Source organism: Pezoporus occidentalis, unplaced genomic scaffold (genome assembly GCF_034315485.1).
Source record: "Pezoporus occidentalis ecotype Australia unplaced genomic scaffold, CSIRO_AGI_Poc_V1 ctg327, whole genome shotgun sequence".
In the NCBI taxonomy this organism is placed as follows: domain Eukaryota; kingdom Metazoa; phylum Chordata; class Aves; order Psittaciformes; family Psittacidae; genus Pezoporus; species Pezoporus occidentalis.
Genome location: NW_026915235.1, coordinates 444,868 through 464,116, shown reverse-complemented (window position 1 = coordinate 464,116; position 19,249 = coordinate 444,868). Strand labels below are relative to the sequence as shown.

Below are 19,249 nucleotides of genomic sequence, written 5' to 3'. Positions count from 1 at the left end.
ACAGGGCGGTGGCCAGAAAACCTCAGCTCTCTTCTCATTCTCACTTTTCTTGATGGAACTCCAAGAAGGATGTCCGTTTCTGCAGTCAGGAGCAAAGCCCTCCATTTAGTATTATTAGGTACTTATACTAGGTATTAGGTATTAGTATTATTTAGGTATTTAGGCACAGGTGCCTCTGAGCATGGGACAGAGCTGTGCCAGAGACTGCACACACAGGGAGCTGCTTGTGGGTACTCGGATTTGCCGCAGAGTATTTGTTCTATCAAATGAGCATGTGAAGTACATGGGCAGTTAATGAAATGCAGGAGTGTCCCTGTTGCACTGAGTCATGCGTATGGAAATATTTATTCCTGTCCAAGGGTATTTGCAATATAGTCCCTGGAGTTGCAGCACTGGAGGCAGTTAGTCAAGCCCTAAAACAAGCTGTCCTTGGGTCATGTTGCAAAACCAGCTGAAGGGCAAAGGCAATCAGTTTTTGAATGGCAGCCTCAGCACAGCTCCAGGATGAAAACTCGAGGAGATGCAGGCAGAGATGCCAGGTGACTACTGCAGGTGGGGGAAATGGGTACAGATCCTATTCTCACCATTTACTGTCTGGCTTCCAAAGGCAGTCTCTGCAATCATGCGGTTTGCACACCTGCTCTTTCCTTTACTATCTCTGGAACCCACTGCCCAATTTCAACCAGCTATGAGCAAGATGTAGAGATTGCAAAGCTAATGGCCATCCGTTAGATTTAGCAAAGATAGTGTTGCAGGAGGAAAGAGCCACTGTGTAAAAGAGGTAGAACTCAGCCCTGTTGCAGCTCATTCAGCAGCTGCCAACTGACCACTAGCTATGTGTGTGCTGTTGACCCAGCAACAACAGTGCCTATATGTAGGCACAGTGCATATATATAGGGGAGGAGGGAAAGGCTTCACTAGATTCCTTGCTAAAAAATACCAAGTAGTTAATTTTTCTGAATCGTGATTCTGACCAAATGTGGGAGAAGATAACCCTGAAAAGAACCCAAAGAAAACGAAAGGTCAGTAGCCGTGCTGTTCTCGGCTTAAGTAGTAATTTTACGCCTTACATGATGTTTTGAAATGGGAACATGTTTTGAACCCTGCCATTTGAAAACATAATTCTACTAGAAACTGGACTGTGTTGGTTTTGCTGTTTACTGCTGAGGGTATTTCTCTTAGTTGCAGTGGGATGGGAGGTGAAGGCATCTTGTGCTCAGCTACTTGGCTGCTCTAGGCCAGCCCGTGATTTTACGAACTGTGGCACATCTGCCCCGGGTCCCGGTCGGACCAAACCCACCCCGACACCAGCCTTCCGGCGTCCCCGGACCCCGCTGCGGCAGGGGGCCGCTCGCCTATCCCAAGGACACCCGCTGTCCCTGGGGAAACCCTCTCGCAAGCGGCCTCCGAACCATCCGTCTTGCGGCCAGTGTCACCTCGACAGTCGCAGGGCGGGCTGCCGACGCTGGCAGCTCCAAGGGCGCGGCGGGGGTCTGAGGCCCGGCCCGCCCGGATCCCCTTCTTCCCCTGTACCTGCTCCTCCCGGCCGGCAGGGGGCGGCACGCCAGTTCCCGGCAAGAGGGGTTGAAAGGGGGGAAGCAGCTCTTCTCCCCGGCGCAGGCGTCTGCTCTCTGGGCGGAGGGGAGGTTACTGCGCACGCGTGAACTACCGGTGCCTGGGTGGGAAGGGCGCATGCGTGGCCGCACCCTGCGCATGCGTGGAGCGCTCTGCCGAGGCGGTAAGGGGAGGCAGCAGTGGTCCTGTGGGCAGCCATGAGTGGGTTCGGGGCTGTGGCGCCGCTTCCCGGGTCCTCGGCTGCGGCGGGCGGCCGGAAGGGCAGCAGCGACAGCCTAGAGAAGATCGACATGTCGCTCGGTGAGGAGAGCGCTGCTGTGGGGAGAGAGGGGAGGGGCGCGGGCTGAAGCGACCGCCCCGGCCGGGTTGGGCGGCACAAACCGACGGGCTCTGTCGGTTACCGGCGGGGGTGGGACCAAAGGGAGGCGGCTGGAGCCAAGTCGGGCGGGGGCGCAGGACCACATCACAGTTACAGCGAGGCGGGGGGTGGAGTGCGAGGTTGTTTCGGGGACCCATAGTGGCGGGGACGGGAGGCGAGGCCCGGCTGTGTCCCAGGGAGCAGCAGAGCTCCCAGGGCTCTGGGCTGGGAGTTGCTGTCACTGGCTATGGTGGCGCGGGGTTCGGCGGGTTGGGTCCCCTTTGTTCCGTCTGGGTGTCCGGAGCAGGCCTAATACCCGGGGTGCTGCGTGCGTTAGCACCAGCCAGGCCCTGCGGTGCTTGGGCCCTTTGCTGGGTGGCCCCTGGGGAGCGTTCCAGGACCTCACCTAGCGTTCATAATTGCAGGGGTGGGGTGGTTTTGTTGCCGCTCAGCTGGCTGTGACTCCTTCTTCTCAGGTTTGGAAGTCGGTAATGGCAGCTCTCCTTTGTAACTCCTTTGCAGTACTTTACCAGTCAGATCAAGCGTGATGTCGTGTCTACCACGTAGTTTCCTGTGGCAATATATTCCTTTCTCTTCTGTCCTCCCATTGGTTGTGTGTGCTAGGAAGTGGCACAACCTCCTTAGGGATCTGCAGAGCTGTGTCTGTGAGAAACTGACATTCTCACTATATATATTTCAGAGAGGGATCTCAGAACAGTTCTAGTCTGGTCTTGTGCACTGAGTTCCCTTAACAGCTGGGGACACATTTGGTGTGTTCCTGGAGTACTTGTTCCAGTGTAGTTTTATTAAAAAAAAAAGAAAACTTATTTTTATACACTACAAGACTGTTCCATGATGCTACTGGAGTGTGTTGGGTGGTGGATACTCCCAGGAGACTCACTTCAAACAGAAGAATCGTGGTGTGAACATTGTTAATGGTAGACTTAGCATTTGTGAACCAGCTTAAAATAAGTTTTGTATAATTTTTCCTTCTGTAGAGAGCCCAGTGCAATTCTTTGCTTTGGCAATAGAGATGACTTGTGAAGTGATGTTTTGAGTTTTTCTGACTGGAGTAGCATTACAGTATTCATATAAATCTAGTTTTACTTGTAGCACATTGAGTCTGTATTTTCAAAGTTACCAAGATTAACAGAGTTACTGACTCTGAGTGGCTGGTTATGTTTTCATATGTTCTAATGTTTCTTGGCCAGGTTAACCTTTTGGTTAGCTACTGCTATGTGTCCTGGACACTGATTAATAGCAGATCACAACAGACTGTTGTGGTGTCATGGTGATGTTTTGTTGTGAGTGGGTATGTCCCTTCACTTGTTCAGATGCAAGGGTAGCTTGCATGAGAACTGTGACATCCATCACTACTTTCCGCAGGTCAAAGCTGCGTGGGCTTGTGTAAGGAAAGATGAGAGGCTGTCCCACCTCTCTGTGATACAGAATAAGAAAATGTCACATTAATCTGTGTAATCTTAAAATCTAGATGTAACATTGAGTATTTTCTCATGTAGCAGTAAAGATTAAACCTGTTTTGTTGGGAATGTGTTATGTGCAACTCATCTGAAGCTAACCTTCCAGTTTGATACATTTCTCAGATATCCTTCGTTTTCCCAAATAAGAGAGTAGCTGAAACTTAAGTTCTAAAGTTTAAAAAAAACTTACAACCCTGTGTGCAGCAATAGCTAACTTGCAAAAAAGGCATTTAAGATGGAACAGAGAAGCTGAAGCAAGGATCCGTGCTCTCTGAACGTGGAGGTTTTGTATCTCAGGTACATACTCTGCTCTAACAGTTTTGGAAGTTTTAGTTTTTATTTAACATCACTTTATTAATGGTGCTGTGTTTGACTAAAGCTCCTGGTTGAGTACTGCTGTTGGCAGTGACAGTTTCTGTCATTTTGAAGTGGCTTTGGTTTCCTTTGTCATATAAAGAGGGTAGAGCTGCTTGGATGGTCCGTTTGGTAAAAAAGATTTTGGAGCAATCAAACCCTGAGTGACCTGTATTGGTATTCCTTGTCCTGCTAGGACTCTTCTGAACATTCAGTCATTTTTGCAGCAAAGTAAGCTAATTTCCTCTTAGCTTTACTTCAGCAGGATAGAAACCATTGGATAACTATGTTGTGATCTGTTTTACCCTGTCCAAGTCCATTTGAACTCTGTTAAACACAGTAACCCTGTTCCCATCTCTCCCTGGCTCAGAAAAGCATTTCCACATGTTTGTGGTAGCTCCCTGTTGAAACAATATGTTTATCAGTTGTGCTGCTCCCATGATCTAGATGCAATAAATGTAATTGACATCTTCCTTTATGGTATTTCTGTGAACAAGCTAACAGTCAAATAGAAACATGCTACATCTGTTGCTTTACTCTTATCTCCTACCAGATCAGTGAAGAAAATCCAATTGGTGTGGCATGATTTGCACTTGACAGACCTGCTGTTCACTTTTCATCTGTGTATTATCTTACACTTATTCTGAAACAGATTAATAATTTGTTCAACATTGTTTCCCTGGACAGTAGGTTGATGATTGCTTTGCATTGCAGATAACCTGGGGAGGGAGAAATCTTGCTTGCTTTTTTTCCCTTCATCTTAACCTCGGTGAACATAGGAAGATAACTGATAGGCTCAGTTCTCTCTTATGTGGTTTTTCTTAACTAACTTTATGTGGAAGAACTAAGGCTTGAACTGACTGTATGGACTCTTCAAAGTCTGGGTGTGAGATGGAATTATCTTTTCTTTAAAGGTATACAAAAAATAATGGAGTCATTCAGTTTAAAATTTAATGATGGGCTGAATACCATCATCTTTCAAGCCTGGATTTTCTGGAGGTATGCAACCACTTCTCTTTTGCTAGGTCATTATATTATAAAGCAAGTCTTATAATAAGACTAACAGGGATTGGGTGTTTTCTGGTGATAATGTTTCTGGAACCATAACTTGTATGCGCTGGCTTTGCAGGATTAACTGGTCTGTTTCCCGTGACTCCAAGCTGTGAGGGTTTTTTCTTCAGAACTGGAACGTGTCTGCAGGACATAAAATTTTTATTTTCTTCTTACAGATGATATAATTAAACTGAACAAGAAAGAAGAGAGAAAGCAATATTCTCCCAAAATGAAAAGAGGGCTTCAGCAGAATCAAACTCGACAGTTCAGGGCACCAGGCTCTAAGTGGGGAACCCAACAGCAGAAAGGTGTGTATGCCAAACATGATCTAGATGCACAATTTGTTTTTTGAGGTGAAATGTAACCTAATGAAATGTGGGGATTGCCCTGGTCAATTCAGGTGTCTTTCAAATACTATTATATGCAATTTTGATTATAATTGACTTCTTTGTGACCCATTTATGTTTGGTTTTGGTTCAGTGTGAGAAAGTCATTGACATGTTTGGCCCAAAGGGAACTTAGGTGCTTGAGGGACTCTGACTTGAGGAAGGATTGGCTTGCTTTTTTTTTTTTTTTTAGTAATTTATTTATTTTAATTTTGGAAATGGTGTTGATACTTTGTCCTTTCTCAGAAATGAATAGGAAGAGTGCTTATGCCAATGCCTTCATATTAGGAAATACGGAGGACTTGCCAGAGCTCAGAGCTTTGTGCAACAGAGCCAGCATATTTATATTTGCTAAGAAGAATTCTCTTAGCAGGTCTCCCTAAAACACCTGTTACTGCAGACTGTAACACTGGGTCTGGGATGCATAAATGTGTAGTGTAGACTGTCTGAATTGGCTTTGTTAAGAGTTTGGGATGGAGAAGAAGAACCTTGTCAGCCTTCTTAAGCCAGTGTTTCTACAATGGAATATAGAAATACAAATAGGCAGGGAGTGAGAAGAGGCAAAGCGCACAATAATAGCTTTACTGTAGATTCCCTGAGTAACAGATAAACAGAAGTCATATCCTCAGATGATTCCCAGGTTTTAGTCCAGACATGCCCAGAACTTGCTTGAAGTATAAACTGGTTTTGCTTATATTTAATATTTCAAAGTATCTGTTTAGCTCTGGATTATCAAAATATGGAAGAGTACTGTCTAATCAGAAAGCTGACCACCTCAATACGGGCTAATTAAGTGTTTAATATATGTAATTTCTTGCTCAGTAACATTCATTTAAAACAACGCATCTGTCTGGTGTATTCAGTGATCCCCATTTTATCGTTGTCTTGCTTAATGTTTGTTGAAGCAACAGCTTGTTGCTAGCATCTTAGACACAAATATCTTTGGGGATCAGTGCAGTGTTGTGTTGATCAGGGCTCAGAGGAAGTTTGGTTTTTATACAGGCCAACATGGCAGTGTTACTTGTGCGTCTTCAGTAGATTGGTGACTGCAGGAAAATATCTTGCATCTGTCAGCCTGAGTGTAAAATTACTTGTGTAGGTGAAGCGTGTAAGTGAATTTAAGTTGCAGATTATCAAATGTGGAGGCTTCTATTTATGGCTGCGGTTGTTAAAAGCAATTGTGATCTGAAGGGTCACAAAAGAAGCAAGTAATAGAATTTGGAATTTTAGGAGGAACTTGAGCTGCAGATACTAAACTAAATACAACTGTCTTGGCAGTTACTTTTCTCTCTTGGGACCTTCTTTCCTTGCCTGCCCTTTTTCTAGGAAAAAGATGACTTTTTTTTCTTTTTTTTTTTCTTTCTTTTTTTTTTCTTTAAATTGCCAGATTCATGACATGCTGAAACATTGTGAACTTCTTTAACTTCTTCAGCTTTAACTTCTCTCCCTTGTACAGCTCCACACATTTTCATTTGAAAGCAAACCTCTTTTATATTGTTTTTTGAGCAGAAGGTATAATTGAATAGTTCTTCTGAGCAGTTTAGTTATTAGTAGCTTATGACCAATAGATTTGTTGCTGCTCCATTGCCATTGAAGCTATTCTGATAAGTAGCAAATCCTGTGTTGTTTGTGGACAGCAATGGAAACCACAGATGGTCAGCAGCATTCAATTCCTTGTGGTTTTAGAATCATCTGCCAAACTCTCTGGAAAGAAGCGAGGAACTTGAGCTGGGAGTCTTTTCAGCTTTTGGTGGAAGAAACAGAGAGAGGAACATTGTTCATATAAATAAAGGTTGTCATTGGTGATACAGAAAATGCAGGTGCACAAAACCTGTGCAGCCTGAGCTAACTTAGAGGTTGTCATTCATTTGAGCAGAGTTTGGTCCAGAGAGCTTATAAGGTCCTTTTTAGCCAAAGTAACCCTGTTTCTCTGTTTTTCTATTTGAAAAGCATTTGCTAACCACCCACAAAATGCAGGTACGTAGCAGCTTCGCCATGGCAGACTTATCAAAGCTGGGTTCTGATCGATGGCTAACCTCATGTGACAGCTCATGTCTCATGGAGAAGCACAGATTTATTATCGATGCTATGAAGTCAGATATGTCAAATCTAGATGTGTCTGTTGCTGTTAAGCTGACACCTTAGTCTTACTTTCTCGAGGTCTGAGGTTTTAGGGGGGATGATACTTGGGGATAAAACTAAAACATGGTCTGTATTCATAATGTGAAGTTAAATGGCTCCAGACAGGGTTAACCAAAGCCTTGTAACTGGAGATTTGAGGTGTTTATACTACAGACCTCAAACTTACAAGCCTTTTATATTCAAAGACTGGTTTAATTCTCAGTTTTATCTGAACTGCTGTGCAGACTTCTGATTGAAAACACTTTAAATGTGATGTCATTCATATGCTGCTTAGTATGGTTTTGTGGGCCAATTGCTATGTTCTTTTTTTTTAAAGTCATGTCTTGGGAACCACTGATGTAAATAAATAAGCTTTGAAGTTGCCTTTTTTTTCCCTTTTAAATTAAACTGGTAATTTAAAGTTTGCTAAATGGGTAGGCAGCTGGGGTTTTGTTTTGGTTTGCTTTTGTGTTATTCAGCACTTAATGAAATTCCGTTTTTTAGTATTTTGGTATTTTTCTATGCCAGAATGACTAAGTCATCCCTGTAGGCATGTCAAATAACAGATTTTCAGCAGAAATTAATGAAATGAACTAAAGCAACACTAGGATCTGTATGAGAAGCTGATTATTCTTGTGCTAGAGCTTGGGCCAAACCTGCTAGAATAACTGAATGACCAAATTGTCTTTGAGTGTAATGATAGCTTCTGCTCTAAGGGCTTCAAGTGTGCAGCCAAATAACTTCCATTGCCGGTGTAGCATTGTAAAGCAATAAGCTTTTTCTTTCAATAAGGATTGTTGAACTCTCCATATTTGTTGCAGGTTATGGTATAAATCGTTTGGGACGCAGAAAGAAGATAGCAGGGAAGAAGCGTTCTTATGGAGTTGTAACTGGCTTGGCAGCCAAGAAAGCAATGGGTTCACGCAAAGGAATTAGTCCTCTGAACAGGCAGCCACTTAGTGAGAAGGTAATTAATGCAGTTCTAGTGGTTTATTTAAGAACAGATTAAAACACGAAGCATAGTGTCTTCAGAAGAGTGCTGCTGAATAGAAAATGGAGGCAATCTGGTGCAAATTTTTATTAAATTACGAATGTGTTAGCTGAGTTCTTCCTTGTTTTAAAGGGAGTGGTTAATGACTAGGTTTGAAACTTTTAACTCTAAACTAGGTTGGAAGTCATTAAAGTTGAAGTACAGATGTATATTGTGCAAGTATGGAGGTAGTTACTGTATTTTTATGAGAAAAGCTTACTTAATAGGATTTCTTGCCTTTGCATTGCAGTGATTCAACCAAAATGCAGGTGTTAAGCATGTGCCTGTTACAAAAATGGAAGCTTTTGCAAAATACATCACTCCATCCGTAGGCTGCCTCTTCTGCACTCCTCCAGTGCATTGGTGCCTGCTCCATCTCATTCAATATTGTAGAACAGGGACTGCTTTTGCATTTGTGAAGAAAAATCATTTTTAAAGATGTGTGAAGTGTGTACTTTGTCAGTTCGGGGAAATACAGGAATTAAAAAGTAACTGCCGAGCTTTGGGGGTTTTGTGTTGATTCCCCCCTCACACACACACCACCACCACCCCCCCCCCCCCCGGTAATGAGTGGAATATAGAATTCATGAAAGTGTAGAAGTTGTTTTCAAATTGTAGTAGGCTGCAAAAGGTAGGATAGGCTAAATGTATTCTATATGCAGTTTGTAAATGGGAATTGAAGGAGAAATGTTTGTGTGTATGCAGTACATGCATGCTATATATATTTGTTGGTTTTTAAGAATGCACAGCGGTATTACCCAGTTTTGAAAAAGAAAACAAACCTGCGGAGACAATCTGAAATGCAGAGAAAACAAGCTCCAGCCCTAAGGAGGCATGCCCTGCTAAACAGAAGGTAAAATACCAAGTCTGCTTTCTGAACTCTCCTTGCCAACTTCCCATAGGGAGTCTTGCTTGATAGGAGTGAGTCAAAGAGAAGATGGTAGATACCAGCAGTAGTAATACGGTCAAGACTGCCATGTATGTGAAGTTCTACAAATCTAGAAGCCAAGCATGGAACAAACAGCATCCCAATACAAAGCCAGATATTTTATTACCATGTAAAACACTCAGGAATACCTGTGTTTGTGAGCACCTAGCATACTGCCTTCATTTAAGTCATAGGCAGCCTATACTGAAATGGCCAGTACGGATTTTAGTAGCTTTGAAGTGATAGCCATGGTTTAGTGAACTTCCTAAAGAAAATACCTTTGTGGAAGCTGGTGCCATCTTCAGTTTCATAGAACCTATTGCATTTTTTGCTTGTGCTGGAATTAACATGTCTGTTATAAACTGCATTTTAACTGGTGTCCATGATGAAAATTTTCACTGAGTGACTTTATTGTGGAAACTGTTAACAAACTTTCTTTATACAAATCAAGTTGCTTCTTGGTTTTCATCTAATCAGCAATGTTTAAAGTGCTGGAGGATACCGAGTGAAGTACAGAACTGAGCTAATAACCATACTGTCCTATGACATAATAGTACTAGGCTTCTGTGCAGCAGGAGTATTTTTTTCCCCTGTATGAGTACTGTGTTTTGTTCCTGATCGAGGCAAAGCTTACTGCAATTGAAATGTTCCGCCTCAAAGAGGCAGCATTGCAGGTGTCCTTAAGGTTGTATTTGGCACTTTCCTCTCATACACTGTAGTTGCTCCAAGATGTTACCTGTGGAGCCTTTAATAACTATATTTTAATAAATATTACAGGAATAATGCGTTGTCAGCTTTTGCCAGAATTGGAAACAAACTAAATCAGCAGAAAGAGACTCGTCAAGCAACTTTCCTGTTTAGAAGGGGCCTGAAGGTAATAAAAATCACTGAAAATGACAATAACAAAGAAAGTGCCTCAGGTTCTAAACTAACCTATAACACTGGTATTAATGAACTGACTTTGAATGTTAGATCTGAGTAGAAACTTCAGGTGGGTTAGGAAATAACTACCGGTTCTTCTAGGGAAGTGTACTTGTTGCCTTTAGTTACTGTAATCTACTGAGTATTGCTTCCTGTTCCAGTGTAACTGGATTGTTCAGAGGGGCATGGAACTCATTAGTGTTTGAGGATGGTTGCAGAGTATTAATTTTTCCTTTTAAAAGGTCAATGTTAGCACTTTGCAGCTTTCAAAAGTTGCTTTCAGGTGAATATAGGAGAAGCATATTTTAGAATCTGATTATGGTTGGGGGAGGATTAGTTACATGAGGTTATTTATTTTTGTTGTTTGAGTTGTTAGTTACTTAAGGATTTTATTTTTTTTTTAAGTTATTTTGAATAAGATCAAGAGAACAGAGAGTGTGCAGTGAATGATAAATGGTGTTTTCAGTTTGCCCTCATTCTATATCTGCCATTGTTGTGACTGTAAGTAGCTGCTGTATTCCAGCCACACAGATTGTAGAATTACAGACAGGGTCAGGAGGAAGAAAAATAAAACAAAAGTCCTTTAAAACAGCTGTGAGTGTGTATTGGATATTATGTATGTTAACATTGATCAGATTAGGAGCTAACTAGGTTTTTCTCACTGGCCTCGTAAGGTTTTGGTGTATCTTGATACAGCATATGTTTGCTGACATAGTCTTCCAAAATGTTTCCATCTTTTTATTGGTGAAGTTACTGTCATTAACAGTTTTGTATAAAATCATTGTGTTCTTAAGTTCTTTCCAGTGTCTTGCAAGGGTAATAGGATAGTTATTTTTTAGGATAGATAGGGTAGGTCTTTAAAGTCCCTGTGAAAATGCAGCTGTTTTTGTCCAGAGTGTACAAATGGTTTTAAACTTCTGTTTTTGAACTTCTCTATTTCCAGCTGCTAAAATAGGAGTCGAAACAGTATTCAAATCCAGTGTCTGTTGATGTGTTTTCAGGTACAAGCCCAAGTGCAGTCAACAGATGATCTTGATAATCAGATAGTAAAGAGAAGTCGTCAGTAAGTATGTAATTTGTAAAACTTCAGTTTAGTTACTGGTACGAGTCTCATTTTAGCTCTGCCTTCCGGGTTATGATAATTGAATGGTTTTTCTTTTACCCTGTATGCATATCAACTGAGTGACAGTGATCCTTCCCCTATTCTCAGTTATTTCCTAAATTATATTCTAATTTAACCAGGAGGAGTTTGGTTTTGCTTAAGACATTTACAGGAATAAAGGGGAAAGAGGGAGCTTCAGAGGATCAGAGTAGTCTACCACTTGTGAATACTGCATAGACTGTAAATAAAAAATCAAATGTTAGTGTTCTCCTGATCTCTTAATGTAATTTCCATTTTATTGAGTACACATATAAGCCTATGAAACAGTTTGGAAATAAACAAAGCAGGTCACAGGTGGACACTCAACTCTCCCCACACATATTCTTCCCATATTGTTCCATGCTTGCTAGGCTCTTCACAACTTTATTGGTAACACAACAGGCTGAGTAAGCAGTGTATGCCACAGACCTGAATCTGTCACCTGTTTGATTTGCTGTGAGCACCATTTTAGTCCCATCTGTGACAAGGAAATGGAATATTTTTTTAAAAAAACAACACCACAACATTTCAGTCAGTGCTGCAGTTCTAGTACACCTTGCCAGTGTGTAATGTAGCACTCACCTGCATAGGTTTAGAGAGTGTAAAAGATAAAAGAATCAATAGCCAAACTTCTTGTAGATTGTTCGACTGCATGTGGTCTTTGCACTGCCCTATATTTTGAAAGCTTGCACGTTCTTTACTAGCCCAGTGTTTTGGATGCACATTTAAAGATATTCTGACTTAAATTTCTGTATTTTTTTGTAAGTGACTTCTGTGTTTTCCATCTAGATGGCGAACTTCTACCACAACTGGAGGGATTCTGACTGTGTCTATTGACAACCCAGGAGCCATCATAACCCCAATGTGAGTTTTCAAAAAAGTTCTGAAATGTTTTTAGCTTAACCAAAATTGCTGGTCTGGGCCATTCAGCAAGTTCCTTGCAGGTAGTATTTCAGATGACCTCAAGGTCACAGCTTCTTGAGAAAACTTTAAGTCTGGCACCCCTCTGAGTGTTTCTGAACACTGAATAATATCACAGCTGGATTTAACTAGACGTATCCCAGTTAGGAGCTTGATGTTGTGTATAGACTCAAAGAGTGGCGGGCTGGTAAATTTTCACCTTGTCTGTCTCTTCCCAATCAGATTGTATTGCAGCTGTTTTGTGTGAAAAGGAATGAGCATCTAGTTGATGAGTGATGGTAATAGTTCCTCTGTGATTCATAAAAATAGTTCTGGAATTGTGCTTAAGGAAAGCATTACTGTCTTTGTCTTTAGGAAGTTGATGGTACTGTTGTTTCATGAGGTGTTTTATTTTAAAGTAGCCTTTTGCATTAGTAGCATTTTAATTCTTTTTGTATTTACGGGAATCCTTAACTCCAAATTATGTGTTTGTCAGAAGGAGTGAGAGGTAAAAGATTACTTCCTGTCATGACACTCGCTATCTGATTACAGTAACAAATGGTACCTTTTTATAGTTCTGCATGAACTTTTACCTTCTTGAATTTGTACCTTTCAGCTATTCAGCTACTCTGATCGAATGGCTTGATGAAAAATTCATACATCTATCAGCATTAAGGTTTTACTACATAAAACATATATTCACTCTGTCCTTTGTACCATTCTTCTTTCACAGTTCCCCAAAATTGCGATTAACTCGTACTCCTGTGCCACCATTTCTGATGAAGAGGGACCAATCTGAAGAGAAGAAGATTCCCAAAGGGGTTCCATTGCAGTTTGATATTAATAGTGTTGGAAAACAGGTAAATGCATTTTCATTGCTTAACTGTGGAAACAGTTTCAAGACAGATGAAAGCCAGTGAGCCAGGCACTTTCCACCTAGACTCACTAGTGACAGGAAGAGGGAACTAGTGACTACTTGTTTCCACTTCCAGTTCTTTCACTAACTTGCTATGTAACTTCATACAAGTAACTAAACTCACTGTTCCTGTTCATCTAGTTCATGTCTTGTGTGCTCACATGTTTTAAATGGGATTTAAAATGTTGAATATTTCTAAAAGCCTTCTTGTGTTCCCGCAGTGCTTGAATCAGCAACTGTGCATAATTCAGGGATGAGTTGTTTTCAGTTGTGTAACCTGCATAGAACCCCAGCAGCTGAATTTATAAAGCAACTTTTGCTATGCATCTAGGGGAAAAAAATCAAATGTAATGATGTAAACGCTTAAAGATGGACAATTTTTCACAAGTTTCATGATGACAGATGATTTGGTGCAGAAATCTTGCTTCTATCATTGAAAGAATTCTTACAGGGTGACCGTTAGATGCTGCTTTTGTAATTGGCTCCTTCTTGCCAGCTGTAGAAAAATACATGGGCTCAGGGCATCAGACTGGATTTTTTCCTTCCATAAATAAGCAGTATGGTAAAAAAGGCCTACTAGTATACTGTAACATTAATTGAACTTTTGGACTAGACTCCAGTCTACTGCATCAGATGGATGGACTGGAAAGCAGCCCTGCATTAACGTAGTTAAATTGCTGCATTTGTTGAAGTTGCATGGAAACTATGTGGGGAAAATTAGTTTAGTGGAAGTTCCCGCTTTCAGTCTGTCCGTCCTCAATTTAACTTGCAGTATTTTGAGCAGACATTGTCTTGACATTGTGTACCATGTGGTTTTAGTGAATTCTGAGAAATGAGAAATGCTAGCTCTTGATGTATAGTCCAATCTGATTTTTAAATGGTGTGGGGAAATGATGAAATCAAATCAAACCATTTTTTTATCCAAGTGAGGCTATTAAGAAATCGCGTGATGATACAGAATGAGTGGAAAAAAATATTGTTGCCTCTCTTACTTTGATTAAATTAACCTAATGTTTTTTAAGACTATAGTTAAATTATTTTATTTCTCAGACAGGGATAACGTTGAACGAACGTTTCGGGATCCTGAAGGAACAAAGAACAGCACTGTCTCAGAACAAAGGGAGCCGTTTTGTAACAGTGGGCTAACCTGACAGATGGACTTGAGCACTGATCTCACCTACCTAAGAAATGGAGATAGAAGTGGGCAGAAGTATACAGCACACATCACTGAAATTCTCTGGACTTCATGCTGAGATGGTGGCAAGAGTTTTCTCTCTTTATTACTTTGAATAGTAAAAGACATGCTGTCCTGAGAGGGGGAAAGTGGGGAAACTGATCTGCTGGAGTGGCACCATCACCTGGCTGGAAAGGATTCTGTGGCCCAGCTGACAACAAACACTGATTTTGGTTCTTGTAACCAAAATACAAAAATCTTAAAAGTTTTTTGTTTTGTTTTTGTTTTTTGTTTATTTGTTTGATTTGGGTTGTGTTGTTTTTTTTTTTCTTGTTGTTGTTTTTGTTTGGATTTTCTTTTTGGTTTTGTTTTTTTTTTATTTAGGAGTGCTCAGTGTCTATTCTTTGACCCCTCTGTCACAAGAAAGGTTGTATGTTTCATTGCAAACCCCATTTTAGGGTTTTTTAGGGACTGCTTGTAAACTTCCCTGTGGGCTGCAGTTTGGCACAGAGCCTCAGTCCATGAATACTTCGGTAGTGATGTAGTGGCATTTTTTTATGGGAGCATTGGTTGGATTTCTTTGTGGTTTTGAAGTTCAGGTTTTTTCCTTTCTTGAAAACTACATGTTTTTCATCCTCACTTTCACAAATAAAGCTGTTAGTTGAGATATCCAAAATATGAAATTGGGATGGAGACTATTCTACTCTTATCCTTAAAAGTGGTCCAGATTGCAGTGGAGGAATACTGCACAGGCAGTATGAGAGTAATTTATATTACAAATAGCTTAATCTCATTATCCTCCTCTGTAAATGGAGTATGTCTGTCTCCTATTTTTTCTTAAACTTTTGCTGTTTCTTTTTGTAACCTTTTTCACAAATTTAATGCAATAACTTTGAAATTTTGAATTACATAGGAATAAATGCAACCATGCACCAGAAAGCCAGTGGTATGGTAGAATTCCTTATCCTCCCCAGACACAGGATTCTCATTTTGCATTCCTTGCCCCAGAGGGTTTTCTCTGGCTCTTGGAAATAGCCAGAGGCAAGCAATCTAATGGCACTTGTTTGTGTATACCAAAGAGAGGAAAGACGTGAAGCTGATCAGAAGTGGTCAGATATCTTAAAATTGTCTGGAACTGGGGAATGTTGCTGGAAGAAAGCCTTCGGTTTGCCAGCACATGCAATGCGTTAAGCCAGGACCATGTAGTTGTTGCTTTACGTTTAGCTTTGTGCATCATGATCTGCAGGATGGTAACAGCTGGGGCATCCTCAGTCTGAATTTGTATGATCCATAAAACTGAGGCACCTGTTCAGAATTGCTTCCAGATCAGGAACTTAACAGTGTTCTATAGCAATGAGATTTAGGTACAGTCAGGCAAAAGAACAACTGGCTTGCTGTATCCAGAAATGTTCAGTGTTTGAAGTGGGTTTAATTCCTTTTATTGTTCTTCAGGAACTTACATTTGCCTTCTTAGAGTTGGTTTCCTTGCATTTTTGTCTCAAATTCCAAGTTAACTGACATTTACCAGGAACTTCAATGTTGAAGAACATTTGACATTAGAAGGGCTTTTGTATAGCAGTTTTAAAGTCAAGAGTGCATCCTGATACTATATAGTACTTAAACCCTTATTTTTAATGTTGAAAAATATACCTTAGGAGAAGCAAACTAATTGTAATGGTGTTAAGGGTTGGTTGGGTTTTGTTTTTTTTCTCTTAATTACTAGTAGGAAATTGGGTTTTTTAAAAAATGTCCCACTGTTAGAATTGGAGTAGATAAAGTGTTGTCAGTCACCCTGTTTCAGTGTATACTTTCTTTGATGTGCCAGGATGCAACGAAAATAACATTTTTTTTGCATCAACATAGATGCAAAACACTGATGCAGTGCATCAAAAAATGCTAGTTTGTATTTAATGAGAAGATGTGTTACACTATACCTTTTGGTATTTTTCAGAGAAGTTATTACATTGGATCTATTCTGAAGCTGTTAATTTTTTTTTTTTTTTAATAAAAAGTTACAGGTTTCATATTGTCTTGTTCCTGTTATAACTACCTAAGCAGTATATTGGTTATGTGAATTTTGTGATATCCTTCAAGGGGTTCTTAATAATTAGATTCTTATTAAATGTTCTGAAGAACATACCAGAAAGGAGGCTCACTTGAGGAGGGCTCACATTCGTTGCCCAGCTTAATATCCTGAAAATGAAGCACTTCTTGGAGTGGCACTGTACAAACTTTCATTTAAATGTGTATTTATGTATTTTTTCAGTAGCATCATCTACTGTAGTGGTTTGGTGTGATTATAGAACCAGATCCCTGACTCAGTCAGACCAAGTGCTGGTTTCGTGTTGCTGTGACATACCTTGCTAGTGAGAAGTGACTGTCACCTGAACCTCGGGTTACAAGATGGGTGTCAACACCCTGAGAAAACAGCCACCACCTGTGGTTCTGAGTGCAGGCTTGTGCTAGCACTGGAAGTGCTGCTGCTTATTGGAGGTGCAGGAAGAAAATGCTGCCTGTAAATACGTTTGATAAGGTGTTGATGAGGAAGAGTGTTCACAGCCTTTGCTCTTCCTTACCAGCTCAAGCCTGCACACTTGCCAGCTTCCCGCAGCAGTTCCAGCATGCAAGCACATCAGTGCTTGCCCAGACCAAGACTGGCGTTTATTTGGACGTTGCAAAGAGTGCAACCTTTTAGGGACTGATGACATCGAGTTGAACACGATCCAGTCAGTACTCTTCCCACCTAGTTCAATCCCTGCGATCTCCCCTTGGTTTGCTGCCTATGCCCAGGAGCTGGTGGGAGGTCAGAAGGGGTCCGGGTACAGCAGCCATGGCCGAGGGGCGGTGCGCGCTCCCGCACGACACATTACCCCCAATCGGACGCACAAAGCGGATGTGCCGCGTTACTTTCAAGAGCTGCCGTTCCTGTGCGCGCAGGTGGTTAGCCGCGCATGCGCACACCCTGCTCCCTCCCAGCCGGTCCCCGGGCTTCCCCGCGCCTGCGCAGGGGCGCGCAAAGCCGGAGCAGTAGCAGCGACGGCGGCAGTGGTGGTGGCGGCGGAGGGGGCGAAATGGCGGCCACGGTGCTGGCGGCGCCGGAGGGCGGTTCCGCCGTGATGCAGGCGGGAAACGCGGCGGCTTGTACTCCGCCACCAGGTCCCTCGGGTCCCGGTTCGTGGAACCGCTCCTTGGACCGAGCCTTAGAAGAAGCGGCGGCCAGCGGTACCCTCAGTCTGAGCGGCAGGAAGCTCCGTGACTACCCGCGGGCCAGCGCCGCCAACCACGACCTCAGCGACACCACCCAGGCTGGTGAGGGACGCGGCGCTGCAGGGAGCGAGATGGCGGGGACGGGGGGTCGGGGAAACGCCTTGCCGTGCCTCCGCGAGCACCTCAGGGCTGGGGGCAGCCGGCGTGTGGGGGTCCAGCGGCTCCCCGTGAGAGAGGGCTCGGGGGGGCTGCCTGTCCCGTCCCGCCCCGTTCCAGGAAGGGTGTTGGGGTGGGAGGGTGACAGTCCCCCGCCAGAATTGAAGCTGAGTTGGTCGATTCGCTGTCGCTCCAGTAAATTCAAGCTGGGTGCATGAAGATGAGGAATATCCTCAGTGGATGTTTGGAGGTGTTCCCCCCCCCGCCGCGAGTTTCTCTTTGAAAGTGCGTGTGTGTGCGGAGGGGGATTCCCGCAGCGAAGCGATGCTTGGCATGTTTCTTAATTTGGGCCGTTTCTCCTTCACCCCTTAGCCTCCTCCCTTCGCCCTCCGCCCTTCCTCTCCTCGGCTGGGACAGGATGGAGGAGCTGTTGCAGGGTACTCCTCCTTCCCCTGCCCGCCGTCGGTCTGGCCGATGAAATCTCTTCATTTATTGTTTTTTTTTTTTTCCTTTGTCGTCTCCACTTTAGAGGTGTTTCCCTTGTTGGAGGCTGTTTTTAAAAGAGTTATGAGGCTTTTCTGAATACTGCTGATCACTGATGCGGTTTTAGCCACACATGTTCTTGTTCTGATGTAGCTGCATGTGATTGTGTGTGCATATGTACACGGGTCTATGGACCCTACCCATCTCGTCTTGTGCTGTTGACAGGGGAAACCAACTTTCCAAGAAGGGCTGTCACGTGTGCATACACTAAAGACAACTGTTTCTTGTGCTCTTATGCTTCTGTTGTTGTCATTTCTGACAGCCATAAGCAAGATATGAAAGGTACTGTAGACAGAATCACATGCCTTTTTTTTTTTCTCCTGCCTCATATGGATAAAAATATTAAGTATTTTTAAGAAACAATTTACAAGGTACAGTAAGCAGTAAGGCTCGTTTTTTCTCTGCGCTCCTCAGTGTGGTCATAGGAATAGACTAAAAACTAATATACTTTCCCTGGAAGCACCTTGATCAAGAAACACGTTTGTGGAGTGTGTTTACATATTACTGTATTGAATAGGGAGAGGAGACTTGGGAATCAGTGAGAGTTTGTGCAGGATGTAGGAGTTTTCGTAATGCATTCTATAGAGCAAATTTAGTTTATGTTTATTTTGATAGTCTAGTTGTATACATGAAGTAAAAGCAGTTTTAAAGGGTGCCAGAATGCCTTTTGTAGCTTCGATTACTTCCTACGCTGTCATTCAGATTTTTTGGTGGTTTATGTGGAGTTGTAGCTTAGGAGCTTGGAAATAAACTCTGGACATCAGTTTTTGAAAGTTACCATGTCTGTTAGAAAGTGTATTGATACACTGTCAACTAAGTACTTCAAAATGGAGCCTTCTTTAAAACTGTCTGACTTTATAGTCTGTCCTGTCATACCCTACTTATGCAAAAATCTGTCACTAATAAAAATAAAAAAAAAAAATCCATCAAACCAAGCCTTGAGACAACTGTGGTTTGCTTGATATGAACGCATCCATAAATAGGAAACACTTCTTGTTGGGGTAT

The 19,249-nt window shown here is 42.2% G+C and overlaps 4 protein-coding genes across 20 annotated transcripts in view; 3 read left to right on the top strand and 1 right to left on the bottom strand.

The window, feature by feature from the left end:
• RUBCN (rubicon autophagy regulator) overlaps window positions 1-1,715 on the bottom strand; it is a 32,621-nt gene extending 30,906 nt beyond the window's left edge. For all 4 annotated transcript variants that reach the window (XM_062629011.1, XM_062629012.1, XM_062629014.1 and 1 more), the window contains exon 1: window positions 1,534-1,715. In XM_062629011.1, the coding sequence (XP_062484995.1) occupies window positions 1,534-1,715 (182 nt within the window). The remainder of the gene's footprint in view (window positions 1-1,533) is intronic.
• Window positions 1-19,249, top strand: part of RPL35A (ribosomal protein L35a) — a 153,519-nt gene that overhangs the window by 37,130 nt on the left and 97,140 nt on the right. The gene's annotated exons all lie outside the window — the stretch shown is intronic.
• FYTTD1 (forty-two-three domain containing 1) lies at window positions 897-14,607 on the top strand. 3 transcript variants are annotated; one of them, XM_062629018.1, is made up of 9 exons: window positions 897-1,022; window positions 4,998-5,129; window positions 8,150-8,295; window positions 9,099-9,211; window positions 10,064-10,160; window positions 11,209-11,270; window positions 12,138-12,212; window positions 12,982-13,108; window positions 14,215-14,607. In XM_062629018.1, exons 2-9 carry the CDS (start codon window positions 5,051-5,053, stop codon window positions 14,308-14,310), a joined length of 795 nt encoding a protein of 264 aa, XP_062485002.1. In that variant the 5' UTR covers window positions 897-1,022; window positions 4,998-5,050; the 3' UTR covers window positions 14,311-14,607. The 3 variants fall into 3 exon arrangements, with proteins under 3 accessions (XP_062485002.1, XP_062485001.1, XP_062485000.1); XM_062629017.1 differs by lacking the exon at window positions 897-1,022 and adding an exon at window positions 1,734-1,875 and having other exon boundaries at window positions 14,219-14,607; XM_062629016.1 differs by lacking the exon at window positions 897-1,022 and adding an exon at window positions 1,734-1,875.
• Window positions 17,364-19,249, top strand: part of LRCH3 (leucine rich repeats and calponin homology domain containing 3) — a 68,648-nt gene continuing 66,762 nt past the window's right edge. For 4 of the 12 annotated variants that reach the window (XM_062629000.1, XM_062629003.1, XM_062628999.1 and 1 more), the window contains exon 1: window positions 17,365-17,647. In XM_062629000.1, coding sequence (XP_062484984.1) covers window positions 17,410-17,647 — 238 coding nt within the window. In that variant the 5' untranslated portion in view covers window positions 17,365-17,409. Of the gene's footprint in view, window positions 17,648-19,249 lie in introns of all 12 variants that reach the window. The other 8 variants (XM_062629008.1, XM_062629004.1, XM_062629005.1 and 5 more) reach the window with 3 other exon arrangements.